This window comes from Macrotis lagotis, chromosome 1 (genome assembly GCF_037893015.1).
Source record: "Macrotis lagotis isolate mMagLag1 chromosome 1, bilby.v1.9.chrom.fasta, whole genome shotgun sequence".
NCBI classification, from domain to species: Eukaryota; Metazoa; Chordata; class Mammalia; order Peramelemorphia; family Peramelidae; genus Macrotis; species Macrotis lagotis.
Window position 1 is genome coordinate 40,173,081 of NC_133658.1, and position 26,055 is coordinate 40,199,135.

General features: G+C 47.2%; 2 protein-coding genes across 4 annotated transcripts in view; one reads left to right on the top strand and one right to left on the bottom strand.

The window, feature by feature from the left end:
• The window catches only part of DBNL (drebrin like), a 32,658-nt gene extending 15,087 nt beyond the window's left edge, over positions 1-17,571 (top strand). Inside the window, exons 1-12 of one of the 2 annotated variants that reach the window (XM_074198494.1) lie at positions 1,670-2,051; positions 4,987-5,099; positions 6,044-6,118; positions 8,735-8,881; positions 9,942-10,019; positions 10,232-10,383; positions 10,991-11,033; positions 11,947-12,040; positions 14,963-15,058; positions 15,164-15,255; positions 15,652-15,754; positions 16,476-17,571. In XM_074198494.1, the coding sequence (XP_074054595.1) occupies positions 5,004-5,099; positions 6,044-6,118; positions 8,735-8,881; positions 9,942-10,019; positions 10,232-10,383; positions 10,991-11,033; positions 11,947-12,040; positions 14,963-15,058; positions 15,164-15,255; positions 15,652-15,754; positions 16,476-16,615 (1,116 nt within the window). In that variant the 5' untranslated portion in view covers positions 1,670-2,051; positions 4,987-5,003 and the 3' untranslated portion in view covers positions 16,616-17,571. Of the gene's footprint in view, positions 1-1,669; positions 2,052-4,986; positions 5,100-6,043; positions 6,119-8,734; positions 8,882-9,941; positions 10,020-10,231; positions 10,384-10,990; positions 11,034-11,946; positions 12,041-14,962; positions 15,059-15,163; positions 15,256-15,651; positions 15,755-16,475 lie in introns of those variants that run through there. The other variant, XM_074198505.1, reaches the window with a different exon arrangement.
• PGAM2 (phosphoglycerate mutase 2) lies at positions 17,136-24,846 on the bottom strand. Of its 2 annotated transcripts, XM_074198519.1 has the most exons (4): positions 24,288-24,846; positions 23,958-24,138; positions 19,257-19,373; positions 17,136-18,078 (listed from the first exon to the last, which is right to left on the bottom strand). In XM_074198519.1, the coding sequence occupies exons 1-4, from the start codon at positions 24,699-24,701 to the stop codon at positions 17,912-17,914; spliced, it is 879 nt and encodes a 292-aa protein (XP_074054620.1). In that variant the 5' UTR covers positions 24,702-24,846; the 3' UTR covers positions 17,136-17,911. The 2 variants fall into 2 exon arrangements, with proteins under 2 accessions (XP_074054620.1, XP_074054630.1); XM_074198529.1 differs by lacking the exon at positions 19,257-19,373 and having other exon boundaries at positions 24,288-24,817.
• Between the last annotated feature and the right edge of the window lie 1,209 nt (positions 24,847-26,055).

A 26,055-nucleotide genomic window follows, 5' to 3' on the forward strand; every position in this document is an offset into this window, starting at 1 on the left:
GTATAACTGATTTGCTTTGTAATTTTATGTACATTTTTTTTGTACATTAAAAAGATTCTTCTGAGAAGAGATTAGTACATTTTATCAGTCTGCCAAAAGAATCTGTGATACCAATGAAGGTTAAAAACTTCTGATTGGGGGCGGCTAGGTGGCGCAGTGGATAGAGCACCACCCCTGGAGTCAGGAGTACCTGAGTTCAAATCCGGCCTCAGACACTTAATAATTACCTAGCTGTGTGGCCTTGGGCAAGCCACTTAACCCCATTTGCCTTGCAAAAAAACCCTAAAAAAAAACCAAAACAAAAAAAAAAACCCCTTCTGATTGAATGTAAAATGTAAAATTTAAAATGATGGATGTGATTGCCAGGTTTGTCGTGGGAGTTTTCACTCAGCTTTCTGGAAAGGAAAGGAAATTGCAGTAGTTTGTTAGTTTGCTCTCTGTAAAGTGACTGTCTGACAAGTCATAACTGTGACTTCCCCTAAGTAGCTCTGAATTCATTTATTAGCCCATATGTTTTCATGGACATTGTAGTTATTAGTTGTTTGCGTAGCATTCCCTGGAAGGAAATACAGATGTTTTTAAAAAAGAAAAACAAAAAAATAAGGCTCTACTTTTTTTTTTTGCAAGCCACTTAACCCCATTTGCCTTGCAAAATAACCCTAAAAAAAAACCAAAACAAAAAAAAACCCCTTCTGATTGAATGTAAAATGTAAAATTTAAAATGATGGATGTGATTGCCAGGTTTGTCGTGGGAGTTTTCACTCAGCTTTCTGGAAAGCAAAGGAAATTGCAGTAGTTTGTTAGTTTGCTCTCTGTAAAGTGACTATCTGACAAGTCATAACTGACTTCCCCTAAGTAGCTCTGAATTCATTTATTAGCCCATATGTTTTCATGGACATTGTGGTTATTAGTTGTTTGCGTAGCATTCCCTGGAAGGAAATACAGATGTTTTTAAAAAAGAAAAACAAAAAAATAAGGCGCTACTTTTTTTTTTTTTGCAAGGCAAATGGGGTTAAGTGGCTTGCCCAAGGCCACACAGCTAGGTAATTATTAAGTGTCTGAGGCCGGATTTGAACCCAGGTACTCCTGACACCAGGGCTGGTGCTTTATCCACTACGCCACCTAGCCGCCCCTAAGGCTCTACTTTTGTGTGAAGAAACTAAAGAAATATCTGGAGACAGTAATTTGTCCCAGGCCAGCAAGAATGAAGTTAACACAATATGTTTAGCACCAGGGATGCCGGGACCAGGGAATGAGAAGTCTAAAATATCTAAATGACTACCCTCGCATCAAGACTCAGAGAGTCATCTCAGTCTAGGCAGTTATATTAGTCACAAATACCCAGGAGTCCACACAAAGGGAGTTAGATGCAACGGCCCTGTGGCTAATTTTGTATCTTTCTCCTCCCTGATCTTCTCAGCTTTGCTTAGTTTGCTTTGGAATTGGGTGCATGAAGGGATCTCTCCCTTTGTCTTTTAGCTTCATTTGTAACCTTAGTTGCTTAGTGATTCTTGCTTGTTAATATAAACAACAATGATCTTTCTGATTTTTTTTATTTTCTTGCTTGTGAATTCTTTTGCGTAACCAAGGAAGCTGTCTGTAGAATCTTAATGACCTCTGTTGAAAATTATAGTATATTATTTAAAGGTTTTTTTTTTTTGAAGAATCCTAGTATTCTGGTATTAGAGAGGCAGATGGGTATAATGAAAAGAACACTGAATTTGAAGTGATTTCCTATACCTTGGATTCAGGATCTCCTCTGCCACTGATTAGTTGTTAAAAGGCATTGGCCACCTCTCATCTTTAGTTTCCATGTCTCTGAAATGGGGATAATTATAGTCTGATCTCAGGATAGGATTTTTTTAAACTATAAAGTGTTTATACAAATTGAGCTGATATCATTTGTGAGGCCTCTGATTCATGTGGGCTTCTGTTGTACTACAGGATGAGGGGAGTACTGGAACACTTGATTGAATAGTCTGTGGTTTCTTTCAGGGCTTTGTTTACTTATGAAGGCAACAGCAATGACATTCGTGTGGCCGGCACTGGAGGTAAGTGAATGTGGGGAGAAGTAAGTGGAAGTGATTTGCTTGATGGGGGGGGACAAGGGCAGCCCTTGATGGACCATGAAAGAGACTACTCTCCACTTAAGGAAGCTGCATCCTAGGAGTTCTCCCTCTGTGGTGAAATGCCAGATGGTTTGCAGAATGCAGGACTGCCTGGGCACTTTTTTCTTCCTTTGCTCTCCGTTCCCCTCTTTTCTTGTTTATTCTTCCATTTGTTTTACTTTGACCTTTCCTGGGACAGACTTTGTTGAGATTAGTCACATACTCCCAACATAGGAACTGGTCAGTGGGTCCTCAGAGTAAGTCCTACCACCACCTCTTGCTTCCAATTTGAATTTCTTTCCTTGCCTGACTGATGCAGGGAAGTTGACCTCACAACTTTTCTAACTTCCTGTTCCCAAAGCATCCTATAGGGGTTTTTATTGCTGGTTGCAACAGGAAATTGGGATGAGAGTCCCTTCCGTGGCCCTGTTCTTTTCCCATTTAGACTTTTTAAGGTAAGAAAGTGATACCTAGGGTCTTTGGGCCCACAAAAGTGTGAAATAATAACCCTCAGAGTTTCACAGAAATGAGTCCAGAGCTTCATTGAGTCTTCTGGGTGTTGACTTGAGTAACTGAATTTGTAGAGGGAGCCTGAAGGATGAGGAGATGCTGTTCACCCTTGCTAGAGCAGTGTTGAGGTGTGGCATGGCAGTGGTTGTTGAGATAGTCCAGCCTTCCACCAGGGACTGCTTAGAATGGGTACAGGGGAGACACTGCTCCAGGCAAGTGTCTAACTTGTAGTAGGTTCCTACCCTAATTAATGTTTCTTGACTTATCTTGGTGATTGTATTGCCAACAACTTGAGAAATTGGAGACATTCCTTCATTTACTTCATGTTTCTTTGTCTATCCCCTGATGTGTCAGCCTGGGTCCACCTGCTGTTGCCTCAGCAGCGACACTTGTGAAGATGTTGTTCCTCTCTGGTTCTTTACTGTCTTGCCCTGCTGCATTCTGTTAAGCCATCTGGATGCTGTGACTACTCTTGGGGCGTGTGGTCTGACAAAGGCCTAAGTTGGAGGGTTCTTTCTGGAGAAGGAAAGAGCAGCCACCCCAGGGAAGTAACATGTCTTTTAAACTTTTGAAAGAACTACTAAATAAATTCCCCTGAAGCACTCATATGGTCTGGGTAGGAGTTCTAACTCCACACTGCTCATCTAACCACTTAAACTTGTGCTGTCCTGCTGTATCTTTTTCATGGGCTGATCACACATACATCCACATAGTGGCATTGGTGACATACTTGGTACCAGCACAGGACTGATTTCAGTGATGGCTGAAAATAATGGGACTTAGACTGAATATGGAATTTATTTTGTCTTTAATGGAGTTCTCCCCAGCCTATTTCAATAAGGATTAAAAACTCAATGATATAGATCTTTTGTCTGCCTTGTTCCTTCTAGGGACATGACTGGTGCTCCAGCCCTATCTTAAGGACAAGGAAGCAGAGCTTGAGAATGAGGGGGCTCCCCTCCCCTAGATCATAGGAGGTAGAGCTGGGAAGGACCTTGGAAGTCATCTAGTTTAAAATCCCTTTTTGCAAATGAGAAAACTGAGGCCAGAGAGTAATTTTTTCCAAGATCATATAAGCTAGGAAGTAATAGAACTGAGCATTGGGATGTTGGGGGTATTTTGACCAAATCATGGTGTTTTTTCTGCTTGGATCTAATTCTTTCAAGCCCATACCAAATACTAATGCTTAATTCCTTAGTCCCTTTGAGAGACGGAGGGTAATAAATGTGTGGGTGAGGATATACGTCAGAACATCTATTCTGCACCATGTAGGCCCACTGGTGCAAGAGAGAGGTGAAACTCCCAGCTCTGGTTATGGGATAGTTCTCTTTTTAAAGAATTCTTTTTATCATTATTTTTATATCAACTATATTTCTCAAAATGCCCCTTTACCCCTACTTGAGTTATGCCTTATAAAAAGAGGAAAAACTATTTTAGCCAAATTAACCATTCCTTTGAAAAAATCTGATGTGAGAGTCACCTCCTGGTTCTGCTCACTTCACTTTGCATCAGTTCATATAAGTCTTCCAGATTCTTCTGAAACCATCCTGATCTTTATTTCTTATGGCATGATAACATTCCATTACAATCATTTGCCACAACTTGTTCAGCCATTCTCCAGTCTGTGGGGAATTCCATAGACTCAATTCCAGTTCTTTGCCAGCACAAAAAGTTACTAAAAATATTTTTGTATGACTACGTCCTTTTCTGTTTTTCTTTGATCTCTTTGGAATATAACCCTTATAGTGTGATGTTGTTGGTCAGAGAGTAGGCACGGTTTTGTTACCCTTTGGGCATAGTGAGGAGGAAAATTTGTAACTTAGAAGTTATTTACAATAACATTTGTAAAGAAAAACTATCTTAAGACTCTGGTCATTAGTGTCCAGTTGGAAGTGATGGACTGGAGGCAGTTGGAAACAAGGGGTTTTTAATCCATAGCCATTTGGATTTATTTTGCTTGATTGTTATAAGGGAAGACTTTTTTTTGAATTGGAAGGGGAATCTAGAGTTAGTAATGCCCCAAAAAGAAGGAGGAAAATATCACTGAAGCACTTTTTGTAATAATGCAAATTTAAAGAACACAAATGAGAACAACTTTGAAACCATTGGACTGAATTTTTCCTGTATTAGGATAAAACAAGTTATATGGAATAGTAGTCACAGGGAGTCTTTTTAGTTCTTTGCTTATGAAAATGTTCATGGTCATTTGTGGTGGTGCTTGTCTCATTCAGGATAACATAAAGTAAATTTAAAAAAAACCCAAAGCTTGCTTTTATTGTTATTATTTGTTGTCTTAAGTTCACCTCAGTTTCTCTAGGGTTTTTCCTTATGCTTTCCTGACTTCCTTTCTTGCTACTTTGTACTACAGAGGGTGGCCTGGAAGAGATGGTGGAGGAGCTAAATAGTGGCAAGGTGATGTACGCTTTCTGTAGAGTGAAGGACCCGAACTCTGGCCTACCCAAATTTGTCCTTGTCAACTGGGTACGTAGAGCTTTTCTTTCTAGTTTCCCTTCAGAATTAACTCTTGCTTGACTTCCAGGATTGACGCATTTTTTTTAAAATGCAGATTTTAAAAAGAAACTGGCTTTTGTATAATCCCTAAGATTGATAATTTGAGGATTTTTCAATTTCTTTTTTTTTTTAGTATTTTATTTTTTCCCAGATACATGTAAAACAATTTAACATTCATTTCTAAAATTTTGAGTTTCAAATTTTTTCCCATTCTTCCACCCCACTCACCCTTATTGAGAAAGCAAGCAATTCGATATAGGTTACAAATAATGTTGTTATGAAGGACATTTCCATAATAGTCATGTTGTGAAAAAAACATAATCTCTTCCCCTCCCAAGAAAAAAGAAAGCTCAAGAAAAAGTAAAGTTAAAAAAAAAATATGCTTCAGTCTGTGTTCAGTCAACATGAGTTTTACCCTGGGCTTGGATAGCATTCTTCATCATAAGTTCCTTAAGAGTTGTCGAGGGAGGATTCTAGTTACTAGAGGTGTTGAGCCAGAGCCTGGATGCCTACTCATCAGACATGTTGGGGAGGGCCTTCACCTGATGGATAGAATTGGGCCAGATACTTCCTGAAGTCCTTTAAAGCTCTTGGATTTTTTAGAAGGGCAGAGGTGTGGTGGGGGGCACATTTCCATTGAATCCCACTCCTTTCCTGTACAGATGAGGAAAAAGGAAACTCCCAGGTCACTAGGTAAAAAGGAGCAGAGCAAGGACTCCTGCCCTTTTTCACTCTGCTCCAATTGATGAGAAATTTCCCTTTGAGCTTTTACAGAGAAGAACCAAGAGAACGGTGGCTCATTTGATTTTTGTCCTTTTCTGCTTCTGCTTTGGGACTCCACCCTGTGGTGGGATCACTCTGGGAGCAGGCAGAGGTCAGATCCAAAGATGAAGCCATTGCTCCTTGTGTTGCAGACAGGTGAAGGTGTGAATGATGTCCGGAAGGGGGCCTGCGCCAACCACGTCAGCACGATGGCCAGCTTCTTGAAGGTAAAGGGATCCCACTAGAGGGTGCTTGGAAGGAATCTCCCTTTCCTGTCAGCCTCCTGGGCTCACCAAACACCTCCCTCCCTTATGCCTTCACAGCACCAATTGCTGCTAGGGTCTTTCAGCTCTAACTCTGAAATGATTCTTACATCTTTTCCTTATTTCAAGTCAAGTCAAGAAGTGTTTTTAAAGTGCTTTCTCTGAGCCAGGTTGGTGCTGAACTCTGTCCCTTTTCTCCAGGAGCTTGGTCCTTGTAGGGAGACAGCAGGCAGATAGCTCTGTACCACTAAGATAAGCTTGGAGGGCAGGCCCTACCCTGGCTGAGGGTTAGCAAAGCTTGGGACAGTCCGAAGAACTGCTTGGCACTGGAAGAAGGAGGAACAGTCAGAGGCCAGTGTCACCAGGTCACTGAGTGCCAGTAGGAGGAGGGAGGTCATTTCTGTTTTCACTTTCAAAAATCGCATGGCAAGCCTACTCCCCATTAACTAATGACTAACCTCCAGGCACCATTGCCTCATCTTGTCTAACTCTCCCAATACCCTCCTGTGTTAACATCCATGATGACTCTCACATGCACTGGGAGACTTTGGAAGCTGTATTTGCAGATAAGAAAATTGATAAACTGTTTTGTTTACCTTAAATGGTAAGTAAGGAATTGTAAAAGGAAGTTTGGTATGATGTATGGAGAGTTGGCCTTGGCTGAACAAACACAGGCTTCAGACTTTGGGACCCATGCAGATGATTGGTAGAGTTGGTCCTCATTGTCAGTGACACTTAGCTGGCATCCATACCATAATCCACAGAGCATTTGTAAACTATGTTTATTTTAACTTGTCTATTATATTTGCTACATATGAGACCTTGAGTTCTCAAAAAATTCAACAAAACCAATGGTTGGGAGTCTCCCAGCATTCTTCATGCATTATTAACTTAAACATGGATGTGTCACCATGCTGAGAACACTCTGACCAGGTCAGCACTTGGCTTGCCATTCCCCAGATTCCTCCTGTGCTTCAATTCTGCCCTGCTTGTGCTGTCCTCAATCTTTCCTCTCTGAAGACTTCTATTAATGCCTTCCTTCTGGTAATCCCTTCCTTCCCCTCCCTCCTTTTTCTGGCTAGTTTTGGTACTTCTCTGCTGCTTATTCTTCCTGCTGTCATCAGCCCTTTGGGGGCTGGGATTGACCTCTTCTTTGGGGCCCTGCACCCAGAGGCCCAAGTAGTGTTGAGTGAATAGAGAGGCCATGTGGTGGGGTTGGAGATACAAGGAGAGGCAGATAGGAACTATCTGACACCCCCCCCCCAGCTCCCAGTCTGATGGGGGAGACATATAAATCAGCTGCACAGAAGCATAAATAGGGATGACCTTAAGAGGAATTGAGAGACTTTCTGTAGAATGGATAACGGGGACCCAAAGGAAGACAGGTGGAGATGAGGGAGAGTGGACCAGGCATGGGGTCCAGAAAAAAAGCCTGCATTTGGGGTATGGAGTCTTAGTGGATAGATCCCGGCCTTGAAACTAAGAAGTCTGAGGATCAAATCAAATCCTGACAATGGCCTATACTGGTTGAGTGACCCTGGATAAATTCCTGCAGTCAGGGTCTTAGGTAGCTCAGCAGATTATCACATGGAGATAGACTTGACTAAACTAGGAGAAAGAGAGTTTCCTTCCCAGCCCTGGTGTTCTCTTCAGTTTCCCATCAGCCACAGGCTTTTTGTTGACCATATTCTAACAAAGACACCCTCTGGAAAAGCCCCTGCCAAGCCTTGTTAACTGGTCAGTTGTTTATGAATTCATGGTAATGTTGGCATAGCTGCACAGAGCTCAAGAGGGCAGATGTCCTTGATTGTGTTGCCAGCAAGGCTTGTCCTTCACCTTCACTCTGTCCCTTAGTGGTACTATCTCTGAGGGGGGGAAAACAGTAAGAAAGTAGACACAGGAAGGGGGATGTAAGTGGTTCACTTTAATTCTCCAGGACATCTTTTAGAGTTAATTTCCTTATATTGGAAGGCCTTTGAGCATGTTTGTTGTCATCTGCTCTCCTACATCCTATCCTGGGACATCATTGCAGTACCTATCCCAGTGTTCTAGAGGCAGGAAAATGAGGGCACTCCTCCCTCAGAGTGCCATCGATGCAGTTTTCACTGGAATCGTGGAGCATCTTGGTAGGTGGAAGGATTGGCTGTCAACTGGCAAGCTTTTCTGAATTTATGGAAACATCTAAGAGATACCAGGATTGGGCCAGTTGTTTGGGGGAGAGGCCACAAAGGCTAGAGATAAGGCAGGAGAAAGGGAGAGAAGTGGTTACATGTGAGAGATTTTAGTGTTAAAAATGAAGGAATTAGTAGCTGTTGGGATTGTGGTGTACAAGGTCAAAGAGAAGGCTGCATTTGCCTGGTAACCAAGAGGGATACCTTGAAAACCCCCTCTTTCCCATCCATTGCCCAATCATATAGTCTTGTCATGTGTCTTTGTTGTATAAAATTGGATTCTTCTCTGGGAAATAGGTGGAGCAGCATTGGCTGTTAGATCTGTATATTGTGAGATGGGGTGAATAAATGCCCTCTGTCCACTTGGTGGCTTGGCATTTGTTTCTCCAAGTTGTGCATTTGCCTGCAGGGGGCTCATGTCACCATCAATGCTCGGGCCGAGGAGGATGTTGAACCAGAATCCATCATGCAGAAGGTTGCCAAAGCTTCAGGGGCAAACTACAACTTCCACAAGGAGAGTAGCCGCTTCCAAGATTCGGGTCCCCAGGCCCCAGTGGTGAGTTCTTGCTCCAGGGCCAGAACTTGGTATTATCCTTGCCAGGGGATTTACTGCATGAAGAGAAGCAAGGAGGAGGAGGGATACCAGATGATTAGCTGTCCTGGTTCCTGCTTTTGGATGTCTTTTGTTCAGAAGTAGCAGGATTGAACCTTCAAGCCCCATTTAGGACAGACCTTGTTCAGCTCTTCTTGAAGGCTGATTTGATGTTAGAACCTTAAAGACTGATGAGATCTGCTGCTTCAGGGGTTCTAGATGTTAAGGTCTTGGCCTTCATAACCACAACGTGGTACAGGATTTCCAAACTGAGGAAATAGTGACCTTGTCAGTGTGACAGATTCTAAGATGAAAGTCAGGGAGAGTTAGGATGATAGGGGTCCCTGCTATATCTCCTGAATGAGGTTACTTGTTTTTGGAGGCTTTATTCTGGATTTGCTAGGGTTTCCAAACCCCAGAGAATACTTGGAATTTACTATAGCATTTGAGTCAGATGCTTGCTGGCAATAATTTTTCCATTGCTGAGCAACTGAAACTTCTGTAGTAGTTGCTTTGGGTGGAGATAAGGTATGGGCTAAGATGCTCTGAAGAAGCCCTACCTCCTGGAAGCAAATGATACCTCAAGATCCAGCTGGCTCTGCTATGTGGATAAGCCCCAGGTGTCCCTTGTACTCTGACTATTGTGGAGCCCCCCTGTTCTGCTGCATACAGTTTTGACTGTTAGTGGTCACCACGTGGTTGTGGTAAGCTTGGCTTATAGAGCTAACTGAGGAGTAGCCTGGTAAGGACGCCATCTGATGATCCTTTGACAGAACTGAGCCAAAGGGTGACTTTGTATAGGACTAAAATCACAGTGGGCACGTCAGAAGGTCTGCTCTCCTTTAGAAGTACAAAAGAGCTTGGTGTACCGAGTAAGACCCGGACCTATTGATTGACGGAGTTTCTAGAAGTGAGGACATTAGGATTTTTGTCTGCTGTCAGTTCCCATGTCCAACAGGCCTTGGAGGCCTAGTTTTCTTCAAGGTTCAGGTCATCAGTGAAAATTGTATCTTTCTCTCCATAGGGCTCTGTGTACCAAAAAACCAATGCTGTGTCTGAAATCAAAAGGGTTGGTAAAGACAGCTTCTGGGCCAAAGCAGAGGTGAGCATTTGGAGTAAGGATTGGGATAGCAGCACTCTTTCTGTTCTGCATGATAGTGAGCAGGAAAATGGAGGGATTGGTTGATAAGTCTTATCTGAGGGTGGTTGGGTATATCTGTGAGCTTGCTGTTGCTGGTGACCTTTGTGTGGAGAGAGGACAATGAGACAGGGAGCGGGAACTGACAGACACCTAAAGAACATCTGCATCTGCAGAAAGATGAGGAGAATCGGCGGCTGGAGGAGAAGCGACGGGCTGAGGAGGAGCGCCAGCGATTGGAGCAGGAGCGCAGGGAGCGTGAGCTGCAGGAGGCAGCCAACCGAGAGCGTCGCTATCAGGAGCAGGCCCATGAGATTGAAGCCCAGAGGTGAAGGCCCAAAGTCTTCTTTTTTATTTTTCAATTGAGTCCTTCCTTTAGTTAACAAAAGTTTTTTTCCCTTTTTTCCTCCTCACCTTTTCCCACCACCTCCATCACTGGGAAACTAGAAAAACAAAACCTTTGTAACAAATAAACTTAGTGAGATAGAGTACATCCCCACATTGGCGGTATCCAGAAAGTCTGTGTCCCTGTCTGCACCTGAGGCCATCTTGGCTAGGAGGTGGACAGCATGTTCCATCCTGGAACTCCTTGCTCATGTGTCCTGTCACCACAGTAGCATTCTGTGACATTCACAGCCCATCTCTCTTCTGTCTTCAGAGAGGATGGCAGGCCCTCTACTTGAAACCCAGTTCTCTCAGGGTCATCACCAGCTCCTTAGTGTTTTGACAGTACATTTGAGCAAAGAGGTAGCTTCAGAGAAACTTGGGGAGAACTGCAGCAACCGAGGACTAGTGAAGGAAGCAGAACCAGGAGAACAAAGCTGAGGGGAGTTTCTCAAACAAGGCCGTCTTGTTGGGAGGGTGGGTAGGGTTAGACACAAGTATTAGATCTGACACTAACATTACTTATTCCTCTCACTCAATTCACCTGATAGGAAGTATGAGCAGGAACAAGAAAAGCTCTCAAAGGAACAACAGGTGAGGATGAGCCTGCCTTTGGCATTTGGACCATTTCTGCCACCTTGAGCTTGAATGAGTGGGGTGGAAGGCCCTGAGTGAGGTACTCAGGCCTTGGAACTTGAGGAGCATCCATCGAGAGGCAGAATGTTGGGCTATGTTCTCCTAGGCAGACCCTTGATCTTGCTCTTGTTTAGTTTCCTCATTCATAAATGGGTGATATTTGTATGCCTCAAAGAGTCGGGTTCCGTAATCCAACCCAGTCTAACCCCAGTACCATGATAGAGATCAGGTAGAGATGAGGGACAAATAGCCCCTGCCCAGAAGCCACTGACCCTTTCCTGGGGCTAGGGAAGGAGTTGGGACCCCAGGCACCTCCCAGAGGGTAAAGGGGGCTTGCAAGTAGGGATGGCAGGAGAAACTTGAATAGGAGAGCCAGACTGGAAGCAAATGAGGAGATGGGGGTGGAGTGGCCAGTGGCACTTGAGCTGCACAGAAGCACCGAGGGAGCGGGGCACCTAGGTCAGACTCTGAATGAAGGCCAGCGCTTCTTCAGTTATGGCCTAGAGTCGTTGATCTCTTTTCTTCCTCCTCTGAGGAAGAGACTGTTGATCCAGAGGCTCCAGGGACCCCTCTGTTTTCTCGGTTGAGAGTCCAAAACTACAAGGGGGTTGTAATGAGCCTTGGCAGCTTTGGGGAGTTGTGATGCCTGGAGAGATCCCTTGACATCAGACAAAAGAGTTTAAGCTTGGGGCCCAGCATCATGGTTACTGACTTTGTTGAAGGAGCCCTATCACCTCACTGTTAAATGGGGGTGATAGAATATGGATTGGCCACTCCTCAGGAGCCTTGTGGGAAGGCACATGGTGAATTAGACAGGGCTATGCAAATGTGCCAGGCAGTTTGTGTCTCATGGACATTCTCTCCTTCCCAGGAAGCAACATCTCCCCGACCGATAAACCCACGGGATATTTTTAAGCAGAAGGAGAGAGCAATGTCCACGACCTCCATCCTGGGCTCTCAGCCAGGTAAGAAGGGCCTGACCGGGTATTTTAGTCTGAATGTTGTCAGGGAAGGTCTCCAGGCCCAAGTTCATGTCATGGCGGGGTCAGAGAGGAGCTTGGGGTGGCTCATCCTCCTCTAGACCAGGGCCGTCAGAACCCTGGGAGAAATGGGGCTCACACGGGCTCATCTTCTGTGACCTGTCTTACTGTTTCGTTAAATATTTCCTAAATCATGATCTGGTTCAATCTGTACTCAGGAGTGTTGGGCCCAGTAGGCCATGGAGCTAGGTGTTTGACACCCCTGTTTTAGAACTGACACTATGAAGCTGCTCTAGGGATAATTGACTCTGCCACAGTCCTTCCTGGCTTCCATGCAGCCAAATCTTGATGAGATGAGAAGAGTTCGACCCCACAGAGAGCCCCTAGACTTGACAAACTGGTGCTTTTTAGCTGCCTCCTGGGGTAGTAAGTTCCCCAGCACTGAAGGTGTTCAAGCAGAGGCTTAGTGACCACTTATTTTGTTTGTTGTGGGAAGAATTAATGACATTAATGAGGGGATCAGATCAGATCTAAGATCCCATCCAACTCTGAGGATTTCTTGTTACAAGTAGGGATGTGCCTGAGTGTCTTCAGAGACCCTTCTGTCTGTGCTGTGCTGTTCCCCTTTCTCTGGGCTCCTCGCCCCATCCCCTGAGCCCGTCACACCTTTCCAGACTGCGGGGGTGGGGTGGGGTGTTGGTAACAATGTGCTTGGGTAGACTTGGGAATCGATGCTCCCTGTTGTTAGATCAGGATAGAGGGGACCCCCAAGTCTCACTTTTCTGTGGCATAATTCTTCAGCAGTGTGCAGGGTAGGGCCTTGGGCCTGCAACCTCTTTCATCCTCCAATTCTCCACTCCCTTCTCCCACCCCAAACCACATTTGCTGACCCTGATGGGACTTTCAGGAAACTACAGGGAGAAGGGAGTGAGATCTCATCTCAGAATGAGAGTTTGACCACGGATCCAGGGCCCTGGGCTTCTTCTGGTCCTGACCATCACTTCCTGGTGTCTGTGTACATGCATAAAACTGTTCATTCAGCAAACTTTTATTTGTACCTGCTGGTGCAGACCCTGGTTGAGGGAGAGGCAGTTTAGGTGAGATGTAACCCCTGTCCCTGAAATTCATAGGCTGATGAGGGACGTAATTTGGATTCAGACAAGACAGATGTGCTAGACGAATCCATTGTGGCTTGAAAAGGGCCTGAGAGAGGACAAAAGAAAGGTCTGAGAGGAAAGTCCATTGCTAACTGGGGGTTCAGGACAGTATTCCTGGAGGAGGGTTTCATTTGAGTTGAACTATAAAGGAAGGATAAGAATTTCATATGTGGGCAGGGTCCCAGGATGAGTTCAGGACACATCCAGGAGGCCAAGAGGAGACTGGCTTGAGAGTGGTGATTGTTTGGAGGGAAGAATATGAGAAAAGAATGGCACTGGGTTGTGGAGGTCCTCAAAGCCAGCAGGAGAGTCTGCTCTTTGGAAACAGTGATGTCCTAGTGGAGGAATGATACATTCATATCTTCAACTTGTATGAGAATAGAAGTTTGTTTGAAGGTGGTGGACCATGGTAAGTGAAAAGAGAGAACAGACCCCCCAAAATGGGATGTTGACTCATTCTTCCTCTTCCATCTCGCCCTTCTAAAGATAACCTTAGGACTTTCACTATGGGAGTTGGTCATTGTGGTGTCACAAACATAAATTGTGATATCAGAAGAGAGTAGATTTAGGAGGAAAGCTGAGTGTGTGACTGGAGAAGCGACCTGACCCTCAGAAAAGAGGACAGATGTGGAAGTCAAAAGCTGATCAAGGCCAAGTGAAAGACTGCCACAGGGGAGAATCTAGAGAAGCACATGAAGAGTTTGGGAGGAGGAGTCTTCCAAGAAGCTAAGGAGAAGAGTGTTCAAGATGGAATAAGGGACTCCCAAAGCTTGCAACCTGGGCCAAGGCTTGTGGAGTCTGTGGTTAGGAGGTCTGTCACTGGTGGCCTCTTAAGAGGCCAAGGAGAGAGGGAAGGATAGATGAATGAACGGATTAGGAGGGGGAAGAAGGGCAGGAAGATGACCTTAGAGGCAGTGAGGAAGCTGGAAAGGATTAATTAAGGAGAGTGGGAGAAATGTGCTTTAGAAAGGAGTAAGAATAGGTCTTGAATGGTTCTACTGAAGGAGCTAGATGGCACAGTGGATAGAGCACTGACTTTGGAGTCAGGACAGGAGTTTGAATCCAGCCTCAGACACTTGACTCTTACTAGCTCTGTGATATTGGGCAAGTCACTTAACCCTGATTGCCCTGTATCCAGGTCCATCTCTAGTCATCCTACTTCATATCTGGTCACTGTACCTAGATGATCTTGGAGGAGAAAGTGAGGCTCCTCTCACTCAAATCCAATTCATGAGCTTGTCATGGCATCAGCTCCCTGATGTCATGTTCTACTTTGAGAATGAAGGACAAACATTAGTGAAGGAGGAGAGAATGAGGGATGATCCAGAGAGGCTCTCCTGGAGGAGAGCTGCTGATTGTGGACAGGATCGTCCCAGTGGAGTTTGGAATGGGAACATGGGGGCAAGAGGACAATGAAGAGCTGGCCGGGCAGCATCAGCATTAATTAGCAGTGACCTGGGCATGTGAACTGCTGTATGTGCAGTAGTAGCTAATAGGATCATCTGTTTAGAACTGGATCCCTCCTTTTACAGAGGAAGAAACTGGGCCACAGGGTTGATTTGCTTAGGGTCACCCAATCGGGTTTTGGAGGTAGGATCTGAACCTAGGACTTCCTTTCTTTTGAGTCAGCTTCCTGTTGGTTTTGCCACCCTGCTTTCTAAAAAAAAAAAAAAGAAGAAGAGATAATGAGGCCTCAGGCTATTTGAGCTTCCTTTCCAAATACTCATTTGATCTGATGTGTCTCTCCTAGGCAAGGTTCGGAGCCCTTTCCTGCAGAGGCAGCACACCCAGCCAGAAGTTTCTTTCACCAGAGAAGCCAGCCCAGTTTCCCCAGCACCTGCAACAAGTAACTCCCTTGGTTTTTTGTGGAAGGGTGGTTGGGGATTGGGGGAGAGAGGGGGAGAAGCAGCTCCTGGGTGAAAATGGCCTCACACACATACTTTGTTCTCAGATCTCCAAATGCAGCAGGGAGGGCAGGTGGAAGAAGAAAGCCTGTATGAGAAGCCTCCAGAGCAAGATAATCTCTATGAGGAGCCCCCACAGGTCGATGCTTCAGCATTTTCCTTTGGGAATCACTGTCAAAACTTGTGTACAATTGTAACCCCACCGAGACTGTCAGAGCTGTCAGCATTGCTTTGCTAGTCTGACCTCAAGGAACTTAGCAGGCAGGGGGATGGCAGTGGGAGTGATCTAGGATCTGACATTTGGGGTGGGCTGCAGAGGAAGGAAGGGGGGGGGAGAACAGCAGCTCCCCAACCCTTGGAAGACTTGTTCTGTTAACCTGGACCTTTCCTTATATGTGGATGCTGCTCCCCCTCCAACTTAGAAGTCTTTCTTGGGACAGCCACTAGGAGAGAGGTGAGGGTGGGCAGGTAATGGGCCCAAAGAAGAAGACAACAGAAGAGAAATCATCCTTCTCTTTTCTCCTTCCCTGGACAGGTAGAGGAAGAGGCTACTTATGAATATACTGATCACTACAAGCCAGGACCAGAGCTGGGCCAGAAGGGACTTTGTGCCAGGGCCCTGTATGACTACCAGGCTGGTAAGGCCTGCATGGGGGCTGACTGCCTGGCTGGGCAGGGCAGGAGCACAGTGAGAGCCCCCTGCAGCTCCCAGAAGAGAGCTCTGGGGTAGGGGCAGGAGGAGGAATGGCAACCTTTGCCATCTATGACTACTTTTGAGGCAGGCTGGGGTCAGTGTGAATATGTGGGCTTTGCAAAGGAGAACCTGAGACTCCTAGCACTGAGCTGCTCATTGTCACTTGGTGTCAGGCAGGATTCCAATTCCACTTTCCCTGACTCCATTGGAGAAAATCCAGGGCCTGGTGTTGGGCAGAGACAGTGGTTCTGTCGAGGATCTTAGACTGGCCCTTTGTCCCTTCTTTAAAGGTCTTTGATTTCACTTTGGTGGGTTCCCCCCATGAACATCATGGGAGCCTCTCAGTTCTGCCATCTTTGGAACCCCCTCAGTACCCTGGTCTTCAGCTTGACTGAGCTTCTCAGTGGAGCTTCCCTGGGACCTAGAGGACAGTCTGCTGCCAACGCTGGGCTCGGTGTTTCCCCAACTTGGTCAGAGTCCCAGTGAGACCCAGGGGACAGCCAGCCCTAGCGGCAGGGGGCTTGCAGATCCTTCTGTCTCTCAGTCTGCCATCCCAGGACCTGAAAATCACCCCAGGAACCAGGCAGTTGCAGAGGAGGGGCCAGCTCTTGAGGTGTCCCCTAAGTTTTTCCTCATGAGTGTTTTTGCTCTGCTCTCTTCTTCAGCTGATGACACAGAGATCTCCTTTGACCCTGAAAACCTCATCACAGGAATTGAAGTGATCGACGAGGGCTGGTGGCGTGGCTACGGCCCCGACGGCCACTTTGGCATGTTTCCTGCCAACTATGTGGAGCTTATTGAGTGAGGGCTTCCCAGCACTGGGGTTCTGGGTTTTTCAGGTCATTCCTTCCCTCACTGATGCAGCTTGTTACTTGCCCTGGAGGTTGGGGGCTAGGGTGGCCCTGCTGCTTGCCTGAGACCCATTGGGCTGGGGGGAGTGGGAGGCCTGTGAACCCCCACCCCTGCAAGACTTTTTTTTTTCCTAAAGTGGTGAAGGACCCTTTTCAGTGCTTTTCCAGGCTTTGGGGGTCCCTTCTGCTGGCCTCTAAGTTTGTCTCCTCAATCACAGCAATAACCTGGTGATTCCACACCCTCAGAGGGATGCCTGGGCCCTTCTGATCTGCCAGTGTTCCCTAAACTTCTAGCCTGTTGGTGATTAAGCAAAGCCCCCTTCCCCTTCCCAGCCTCAGCCTTCCTGGCTTTGTAGGCACCGGGGAGCCCTGGGGAGATTGGACTCCACGGGGCACAACCGCATCTGGGCCCCTCTTCATTCTCCTCTTGCTTTGAAGGGGTGATGGCTGCAGCGCTTACTAGAGACCTTTGGGTTGAATGAATTGAGGGAGTATTTTTATTTTTGTATGTGACCAAAACCAGCCTGGGTTACCATGGTTTGGAGGCAGATTGGGATTTTGTTTTGGGCTTGTTTTTTTTTTCCCATCTGCCACTCTCTCCATTCCACTCCTATTCCCTTGGCCCCAGTGTGTGTGGGCCGGGGCTGATGACCTGCACGATGGAGCACACGCATTAGACGTGTGACAGTGTCTGCAAACATGATGCGCCCTTCAATGTGATTATGTCTCTGTGTCTTGTCCCAAGGACCTCTTCTCCAGGGAAGCTCTGGCTGCTCTCCTCTCCCTATTAGCTTTTTGTAACAATGCTGGGGTCCCTGCTAGGGAAAGGGAGCAGTGGGATGGCCTGCATGAGGTTCTAGAACCACACCCTTGGGGGTGGGCACATCCCTGGGCACCCCTCAGATGGGGAGCAGAGTGTCACCACTTTTTGGGATCTTGCTGTATTCAGCTATCAGATGATAGAGGAGCCAACCAATCCCAAGGTGGGGGAGGGGTCCAGGGAGGGCTGGGTCAAAGAAGGGCAAGAGAATCATGAGCAGGGATGGTTTTAGTATGTAGGGATTTACCAGGAGCAGAATGGAGAGTTACATCTTAGCATCCTTTCTACCACCTAACTCCTGAGAGCCTTGTCCTCATGCACCAGCCTCCTAGTGCACAGGACTGTTCCACAAGTGTCATGGGTCAGACACCTGTCAGTCAACAGTGGAGTGGGTGAAGGTGACTTTATTGCACAGTTTGCTTCCAGGCTATTACTTGGCTTTGCCCTGGGCAGCCACAGCCTCCATGGCCTTCCGGACGGTTTCCTCATCCCCGAGGAACTGCATGGGCTTGATGGGCTTCAGGTGGTCATCTAGTTCATACACGATGGGGATTCCAGTGGGCAAGTTGAGTTCCATAATGGCCTCATCTGACATGCCTGTGAATAGCAGAAGAATCAACAGTGAGCCCAGTGCTTTGTCCTCAACTTCCTCCTGGAAATTGCCCAGGAAGTAGAACTGCGGGTCAAGTCAGGAGCAGTGATTGGGCCCCGTGGAGTGGGACAGTGATAACCTCCTTGGCATTCCAGTGACCTTTATAGCCTGGGCCAATTGGCCCTAAAGCAAATCCCTGCTCAACAGCAAATTCCAAAAAGTCAGTGAAGAAAGGTCATGCTGAAGGCTAGCACCAAGTACTACATGTGTTGGGGGCAGGGGTGACATGGGTCCTCGCTACCTGTGCAGCCCTCTCTGAGCTGGTCTGAAAATCCAGGAGAGGCCTCTTGCCTCTCCCTATGTGAGTCCCAGCAGTAGAGTTGGAGGGGACATGAGGAAACTGAGGGGGCTTGGAGCCCAGTTCAGAAGGGATGAGACTGGGAGGAGAGTGGCTTCTCCCCCGGCATGGGAAGGGCAAGAAACTGCTGGTGGAAACCTGACCCTATCTGGGCTCAGGCTCTCGTGGTGCCTGGAATAGCAACATGACCTTTAGCATCCTCCCCAGCTGTGGGCATCCCTTAGTGTGTTCAACTGGACACAGTTCTTGGGTGGAAAAATACAAGGTTGGAATCCCAAGACACCTGAAACTGTCAGGCATCAAGCACAAAATGTGCAGGATACTCATCCCCAGCCATAACCCCTTTTGAGTTTAGACCCTGGAAATACAAAACATCATCATGGCGGGGTGTCTCAGTGGTAAAGTCAAGAGTCAATCTTGGTCCCTGTGATGTCAAGTTAATGAATGGGATCTCCAGGCTAAGATATCCAAACACTCCATACAAAGGACAAGGGAATGAGAGGAAAAGCTCAGAAAAATGGAGATCAAGTGGGGCTGGAGTGTGGAAGGGCTTAGATGTGGGGTGAAGGCTAGAATGGCTATGAATCGGTGACCAAGCATACTGGAATTGTCCCTAGCCTTATTAACATGTTTATTGTTGCCTTTTGGTGACAGGAGCCTGAAGTTTGGGGAAATATGGGTTCCCTGCACAAACCTCCATAGGCTTAAGCACCAAGAGCACATTTTGACCAGGGTTCTTGTTCCAGCATTTTCCCTACCACACCCCTCTGGACACATTGGTGTGTGAAACAACTATTTGTATTGAAATGCCCCCAAGCTCCTTACCAGCGACTGGGACCTTTTTATAACTCTGGGCCTGAAATGTGGTACTCATTTGTTCAGAACCTGTGTTTCTCATCATCGAAAGCTTCAGGAATTGTTTCGTACAAGCTTCTTTGCTATCTGCCTCGTATTCCCAGAGCAAAAAAGAAGCAATTCACACTATTTAACCATGAAAAGTTAAAAACATTAACTTGGGGTATTCTTCACTAGAAGGGTTCATTTCCCACTCCTCATAGTTGCTTCTGATTCTTTTAATAGTTTACCAACTCCAAGTGTAAAGGTGGCATGACAATTGCAGTCTTAGGGGTATTGATAGTGTAGTGCAGTTTGGCTGTTGGGAAGGATTTGCTGTGTTCATACACTATCCATAAAATTGCTTGCAGTGCATTTTCAGGAAACTAGCCAGATATATACACCTTACCTTCCGAAAGGCTTACTGGAATTCACCTGGTTAAGTTCTGAGTTACTATACACTGCTTTGCTGGGACCCCACTTTGGGTTCTCAGACACTTGGATTTGAACACAATAAGGAAAAAGGCCAACATGCCGCCTTATTTGCTCCATTCTGATGGTCCTAGGAGCAATGGGAAAGACTCATCTTGAGGTGTGGAACAAGAAACCTTGCTGGAGAAAGGAAAGCAACACTTCAGGGTACAAATAACTTGGAGAACAGAATGATCCTAAAAAACCCGAATTTCTAATGGCAGCATTGTTTCTCTATTTCCTCAACCTTTCACCAGAGTAACCACCCAAGTCTTTTCCTGTGCTGTTCTCGGCATCTTTTTTTTCCTTTCCTTCAGTGTCTTAGCTTATCAAAATTACCTTTTCAGTTCTTAGTTTGCTTCATCTATAAAGCCTTATTGATTTGAAGTTGGAGGCAAGGAGCCTTCGTGGCTCTAGACTAGAGGGTTTCAGAGGTCTGTTTCCTGGGAGCTTATACCTGGAATTAGTTGAAAAATTTATGAAAAGTGACAGCTGGAGAGTAGTGTTGCTTCACATTATTGTCCATCCCCACTGCTGTAGGGACAGAAGATTGTCATCTTCCTTTCGAAGTGCACTTACGGCTTATTGCTATTATAAGCTCCAGTCGGTCTTGCCTGCTGCCCCCTATGTTTTATTTGCCAAGTGAAGTCTTGAACTGGAATGCCAGTCTGTTAACCCCCTAAAAGGGTTGTTTTTTTTTTTGGCCCAGAGGGTGAACGAACTACCCATGGATTTGTAAACTCATCGAATCAAAGGGAAGTGTGCATAAAGACCACAGCTGACCAGAGCTGGGGCTGCCCGCAGACTGGCCACAGGGTAACCTGAGCTGCCTTGATTTTGCCCTATCAGCTTTTCCTACAGCTCGCCAGCTGCTTCTATATTTCATCTGTTTTATTTGCGGGTTTAAAACCCCACCCTGCAAGAAGGACCACAACCCACTTTTTTGGGGGGGGAGGCTGGAACATTTATGCCAGTCTCCAATTCTGACACGCCCATGGAATTCTTTGACTTTGAACTTGAAAATCCCCATCCTACTAATAGATGTCGCCACTCAGGAACCTCAGTTATCCCGCTTTGAATAAACTTATTTACCTGGGGGGGGGGGGGGCGACCAATAAGATTCCACCTGGAAGGTTTTCCATTTTTTTCAGAAGTTGGCTGGAAGGGACTGAGAAGTCCTAAATCCATCACCGCTCATTTCCCAGGTGAGGAATCCAAGAAGCAAACAAAGCAGAGCTACCTCAGAGCTCTCACTAAAATGGCAAATCAAAATATACCACCTATTGTTTCAATTAAAACTTAAAAGTGAGGTTCAACAGCCCTGATGGAGGATTTGCCTGAGGTCACACAAGTATTAAAAGCACCAGACTGGACTCAACCAGGTGCTTTGATTCCAAGTGTAGCCCCCTTCTCAATGTACCACACTGCCTCAGAAGATGGTCCGTTTTAGCAGACCTTTAGACTTTGTCGCACATGTACTGATTACTTTTTTTTAAGTGATAAAACCCACCCAGCAGGGTGGCCATATTGACAAATCGGTGAAAGTCTTTTAAGTATTTAGAATGGATCAGATTAGCATTTCAGAAAAAAAAGGCAAAGGTCATAGGACCCTAGATTTAGGGCTGGAATAAACACCTAAAGCCACCTCCTTCAGCTGGCTAGGGACTGGGGAAGCTGCTTTTTAGAGGATCCTCTAAGCCACAGGTCGTTTTTGTGCAATCCACTCCTCTCCTGCACCTATCTCAAACCCAGCGCCAAGAGCAGCAGCCGCCTCTGCCTACCTGTGGGTTTTTCCATCTAAAAAATGAGAAAATTGTACTGTTTTGCTCAGTTACATAAACATTAGAGCTGGAGGACACCTGAGTTTGTAAGAGACCAAGAGAAGCTAGCTACAGCTAGGAATCAGGAGAGTCTCCTCCTTGGTCACCTACTTAAGAAGTGGCCTCCCCTTGTGGTCACTTGATGAATTGGCTGGACAACAGGATCCAGTCTGGCTTTGGCCCCCCATATCCTAACTGGGGAGGGGCCTGGTGGGGAGCATATAAGAAAATATAATTCCTTGGGGGGTTGTGAATGGGAATCTCCTGGGAGTCCACCCAAGTCTCCTTGTCTTGAGATTTCTTTGCCTCTGGGTGGGGCTATGGAAATAAATGTCACCAAAGTTGCTTGCTTGCTTCTCTTCTTCCCCAAAGGTCATGGAGTAGGTGACAGCTGGACCCTGAGGCTCCTTGCTGAAGAGTTAGGGCAGGGCAAAACTGGTGTGCTCTGTCATCGTGAGCATCCCTACGTGAGGAACATGGGGGCACCGGAGAAGGCAATGGAGGGCTGTGGGGAACAGTCTGTTTTTAGTCCCTGCGCTGGATATATTTAGCAAGTGTGCCTGCCATTTAGGCTTCTCTTAGGTCTTTACCCTTCCCCACACGCCATCTTAAATCCTTTTTCTTTTCCCAAACCCCTCCTTGGGAACTAGTTACTGCCCAGTTTGGTGGTGGTCTGCAAATGGGTTCCATGAGGCAGGAAGTCTTGAGAAACCCAGGAAGGAAGACAATGAAAGGCCTACCTCCTGGTTTCCAGGCTGGCGGCCCCCAATCTGTTAAAGCAAAATAAACCGCCCATCCTACAGCTGGCCCTGCCACCCCCACCTCTCAAGCCAGACCACAACCTAATGTGCTCCCAAGGGGACCAGACTTCCTAGGCACTTGCTCCTTTTAGTCCCATTTAGGGGCTCTGGGGCAAACCAGGCTTTTGCAGTCTAGGGCACTAGATGCCTGTCCCTGGCTGCTGGTTTCTGATACCAGCAGCTGGTGCTTGCTTCAGTGACCAACCACCATCCAACCGACCTTCTGCTCTCCCCTCTTCTCAGGAGACTGGGTTCTGATCGTCATCTTTGAAGCTTTAGGTAGGGCCTAGAGGCAAGCTGTTCTTATTCCTTATTTACACCAACCACTCTGGGTCATTTCCATTTTGGTGTTACTGCCCTGTCCTCTTTCTTCCACGTATATGGACATGTCCATTGCTTCCCTCCCCACTCCTCTCGTGGAGGTGAGCTCAGCTCAGCTTGGGTGATGGTCACCGAAGGCTGGCCTGGGGGGACTAGTGACTGTTGGCTCTGGCAAAATCTTTATTGGAGTGTTGAGAAGAGAAATAAGGAAGCAGAGAGCCTCAGAATTCCGGAGCAAAGGAATGCTCACCCTAGGAGAAACTTGCAGGATTATTTAAGAATAGCCAGTATTTAGAAAGCATTGTAAAGTTTGCTTTATACTTTTCAAACTCACAATAATCATAGTATTTGTATGGACTTTGCAAAGTGCTTTGCAAATATCTCTTGATCCATACATCCTCCCGGGGAGATGGCTCCTATTCTCTCCAATTTATTGATGAAGAAACTGAGACAGGAGGAATTTAAGTGATGTCCCCAGAGTCCCAGCTAGATTGGTGCTCAGATCTTCCTAACTGCAAGCTTGGCATTCTGTCCACTGTGTCATCTAGTCTAAACCTCACATTTCACACAAGAGGAAGCGGGGCTTGTTCCAGTATGGAACATCTGCTGATAGAATTAGGGGATAAAACTGAATCCTAAGTCAGGGGTTTTCCCTCTATATCACTCCCTTAGGAGGCTAGGGTGTCCCAGCCTGAAGCGAAAGGGACTTTGGAGCCCAACCCCATCATTTCATAATTGGAGTCATCTCCCAGTCTAGTCATCCATTCTCTCCCTCCTTGAGGGGGACCTTCCCTGAACCTTGAGGTCCCGGTTCGGCTGACTTAAGGAAAAGTGTCACAAGGAGTATTTAGCAGCAACAGGTGCTGATGACTCCTCTAGTCTGCTATGAACTTTTCGGTCTCCTAGCCAGGGCAGGAGCCCCATCAAGCTGGACTGTCTGAGAGGGGGAGACCCAAGTCCAGTTATCCCAACCCCCCTGTAACTGCTTATATGGGATCCTGGCTTTGGTGTATCACCCCAAAGCTAGCTGGTGCAGGTGAAGGCATTCCCCCCAGAGGGACACATTACATCCTGGCTAATCTCCAAGAGAGATCAAGAGAAATCTGGAAGACTGATTCAAAATTGAGGATTTGGAGCGGGGACTAAGTTCTCTGCATGGCCCTAGCTCTATGGCAGTGATCCTATTTGGGAGGGGGTGGCAATCAGATCAGAGCCCTGCACGGTTTGGGATGAGTGGAAATGGCAGGGGTACCATGGGATGCAGCCACAAGAGAGCTTACCTTCTAGGTGCTTGACTATGCCTCGTAAGCTGTTACCGTGGGCAGCAATGAGCACTCTCTTCCCTGCCTTGATCTGGGGAGCAATCTGCTCATTCCAGAAGGGCAGAGCCCGGGCAATGGTATCCTTCAGGCTTTCACAGGTGGGCAGCTCCCCAGGTTTCAGACCAGCATAGCGCCGCGCCTGTCAAGGGCAGTAGAGATGATGCCCAGTGTGGATCTCTAACCAGGGACCGATGTTTTCTTTTCCCAAACCATTCTCCACCCTACCTCATGCTCCAGCCCTCCCTCCATTCCCTGGACCAGAGGAAGTCCATGTATTCCCCCCCTCACCTTGCTGATGACTGCATGGTAAGGGTGTGCCTCATCCATGGGTGGGGGTGGGATGTCAAAGGAACGTCTCCAGATCTTGACCTGTGCCTCCCCGTGCTTGGCAGCTGTCTCTGCTTTGTTGAGGCCCGTGAGACCCCCATAGTGACGCTCGTTCAGGCGCCAAGTCCGCACCACAGGTACCCACATCTGGTCCACACCATCCAGGATGAACCAGAGGGTGCGGATGGCCCGCTTCAACACTGAGGTGTAGCAGATGTCAAACTCCAGGCCAGCTTCCTTGATGGCCTGGGCCCCACGTTTGGCCTCTTCCATCCCCTTCTCGCTCAGTTCTGCGTCGAACCAGCCACAGAAACGGTTTTCCTGGTTCCAGGTGCTCTCGCCATGGCGGACAATCACCAGTCGGTGGGTGGGCATGATGATGGCAGTGGCAGGCAGAACCGGGGGGGATGTGAGCAGCAGAGAAGACCCGGAACTGCAGCGGAGCACAGCCCATCGGCCAGGGGTTCCTGGCTTTATGATGCTCTGATGTCACCCCTCCCCCCCAACTAATTGCCAGCTGGCATTCTGGACCCGAGGGAGGAGGATGGACTGTGGCAGGTGGTTCGTCGCCTTGTGGAAAGGCGGAGCCCCAGACTGGCAGAAGGGAGTCAACCTCAAAATAACTCTTGGCAGTCAACTCCAGGGACTGATTGTCCAAAATAAGTCCTGGGCTTGGTCTCTTGCCCAGGGACACTCTTAGCAGGGGCCAGGATCTGGGGACCTGGGGCCTGGTGCTGTGCGGCAGGATGATCCAAGTTTGGGCATAAAGATGAGAGGGGCCATCTGAGGGAATGATGGATCCCAGGGGGCCATCTTGTCTCCTACCCCCAGAGCCCTAAAGTGTTGGGGGAATGCCAGGAGGTCTGATCAAAGAGTAACTTAGGGGTTCTAGGTGTATCAAGCTTTCCAGGGCCGAAGCTGCTCACTTGGGACTGACATGTACCGTGATGGAAAGTAGTGTGAGCCTTCTAGGGGGTCTGGAAAAGCAGAGATCTCCCCCACCAGGGCACCCAGGAGGCTGGGTTGGGGAAGGGGTTCTGGAGAACACAGGTGGAGATGGATAAAGAGATGGTACTGTTACCATGGTAACTCCCAGTTGTGGGGGAGGGGTAGTTGGAGTGAGAAGCCCCCCCTCCTTGGTTTGTAGAAAAGGGCCTTAGGTTTTGGAGATCTCACCTGCCTCAAAGCTCTGCCAGCTCAAATGGAAGAGCTTGAGGAGTTAGTACTTGAAAGCTGAATTTTGCCTCTCCCCTCCATGCCTCCCCCATTATGGCCAGTGGCCATGCCTCAGCAGTCTCTCTTTTCTCATACTAGCCCTGGCCCAGTCCTACCAACCAGTCCTGCGCATGTGCTCCCTAAATCACTCGGTGATCTCATCAGCTCCCATGGAGTTAATGACCCAATTTTGTGCTGATGATTCTTAAATCTATTGATCCTGTCCCAGGTTCCCTTCTGATCTCCAACAGCTTTCCAGATAGCTTGAGCTGGATGTCCAATAGACACCTTATACTCAATATACCTGAGACAGAAGTCATTCTTTCCCTCTCAACCCTCTGCCTGGTTTCCTCATCTGCCTTGTTACTGTAGAGGGTAACACCATCCTACCACTTCCCTCAGGCTTAGAACCCGGGTGTCATCCTGGCCTCCTTACTCTCTCACCTCCCTCATCCTCCATATCCCAAATGGCACCTTTGTAGCATCTCCAAATAGTCCTCCTCTCTCCTCTGCC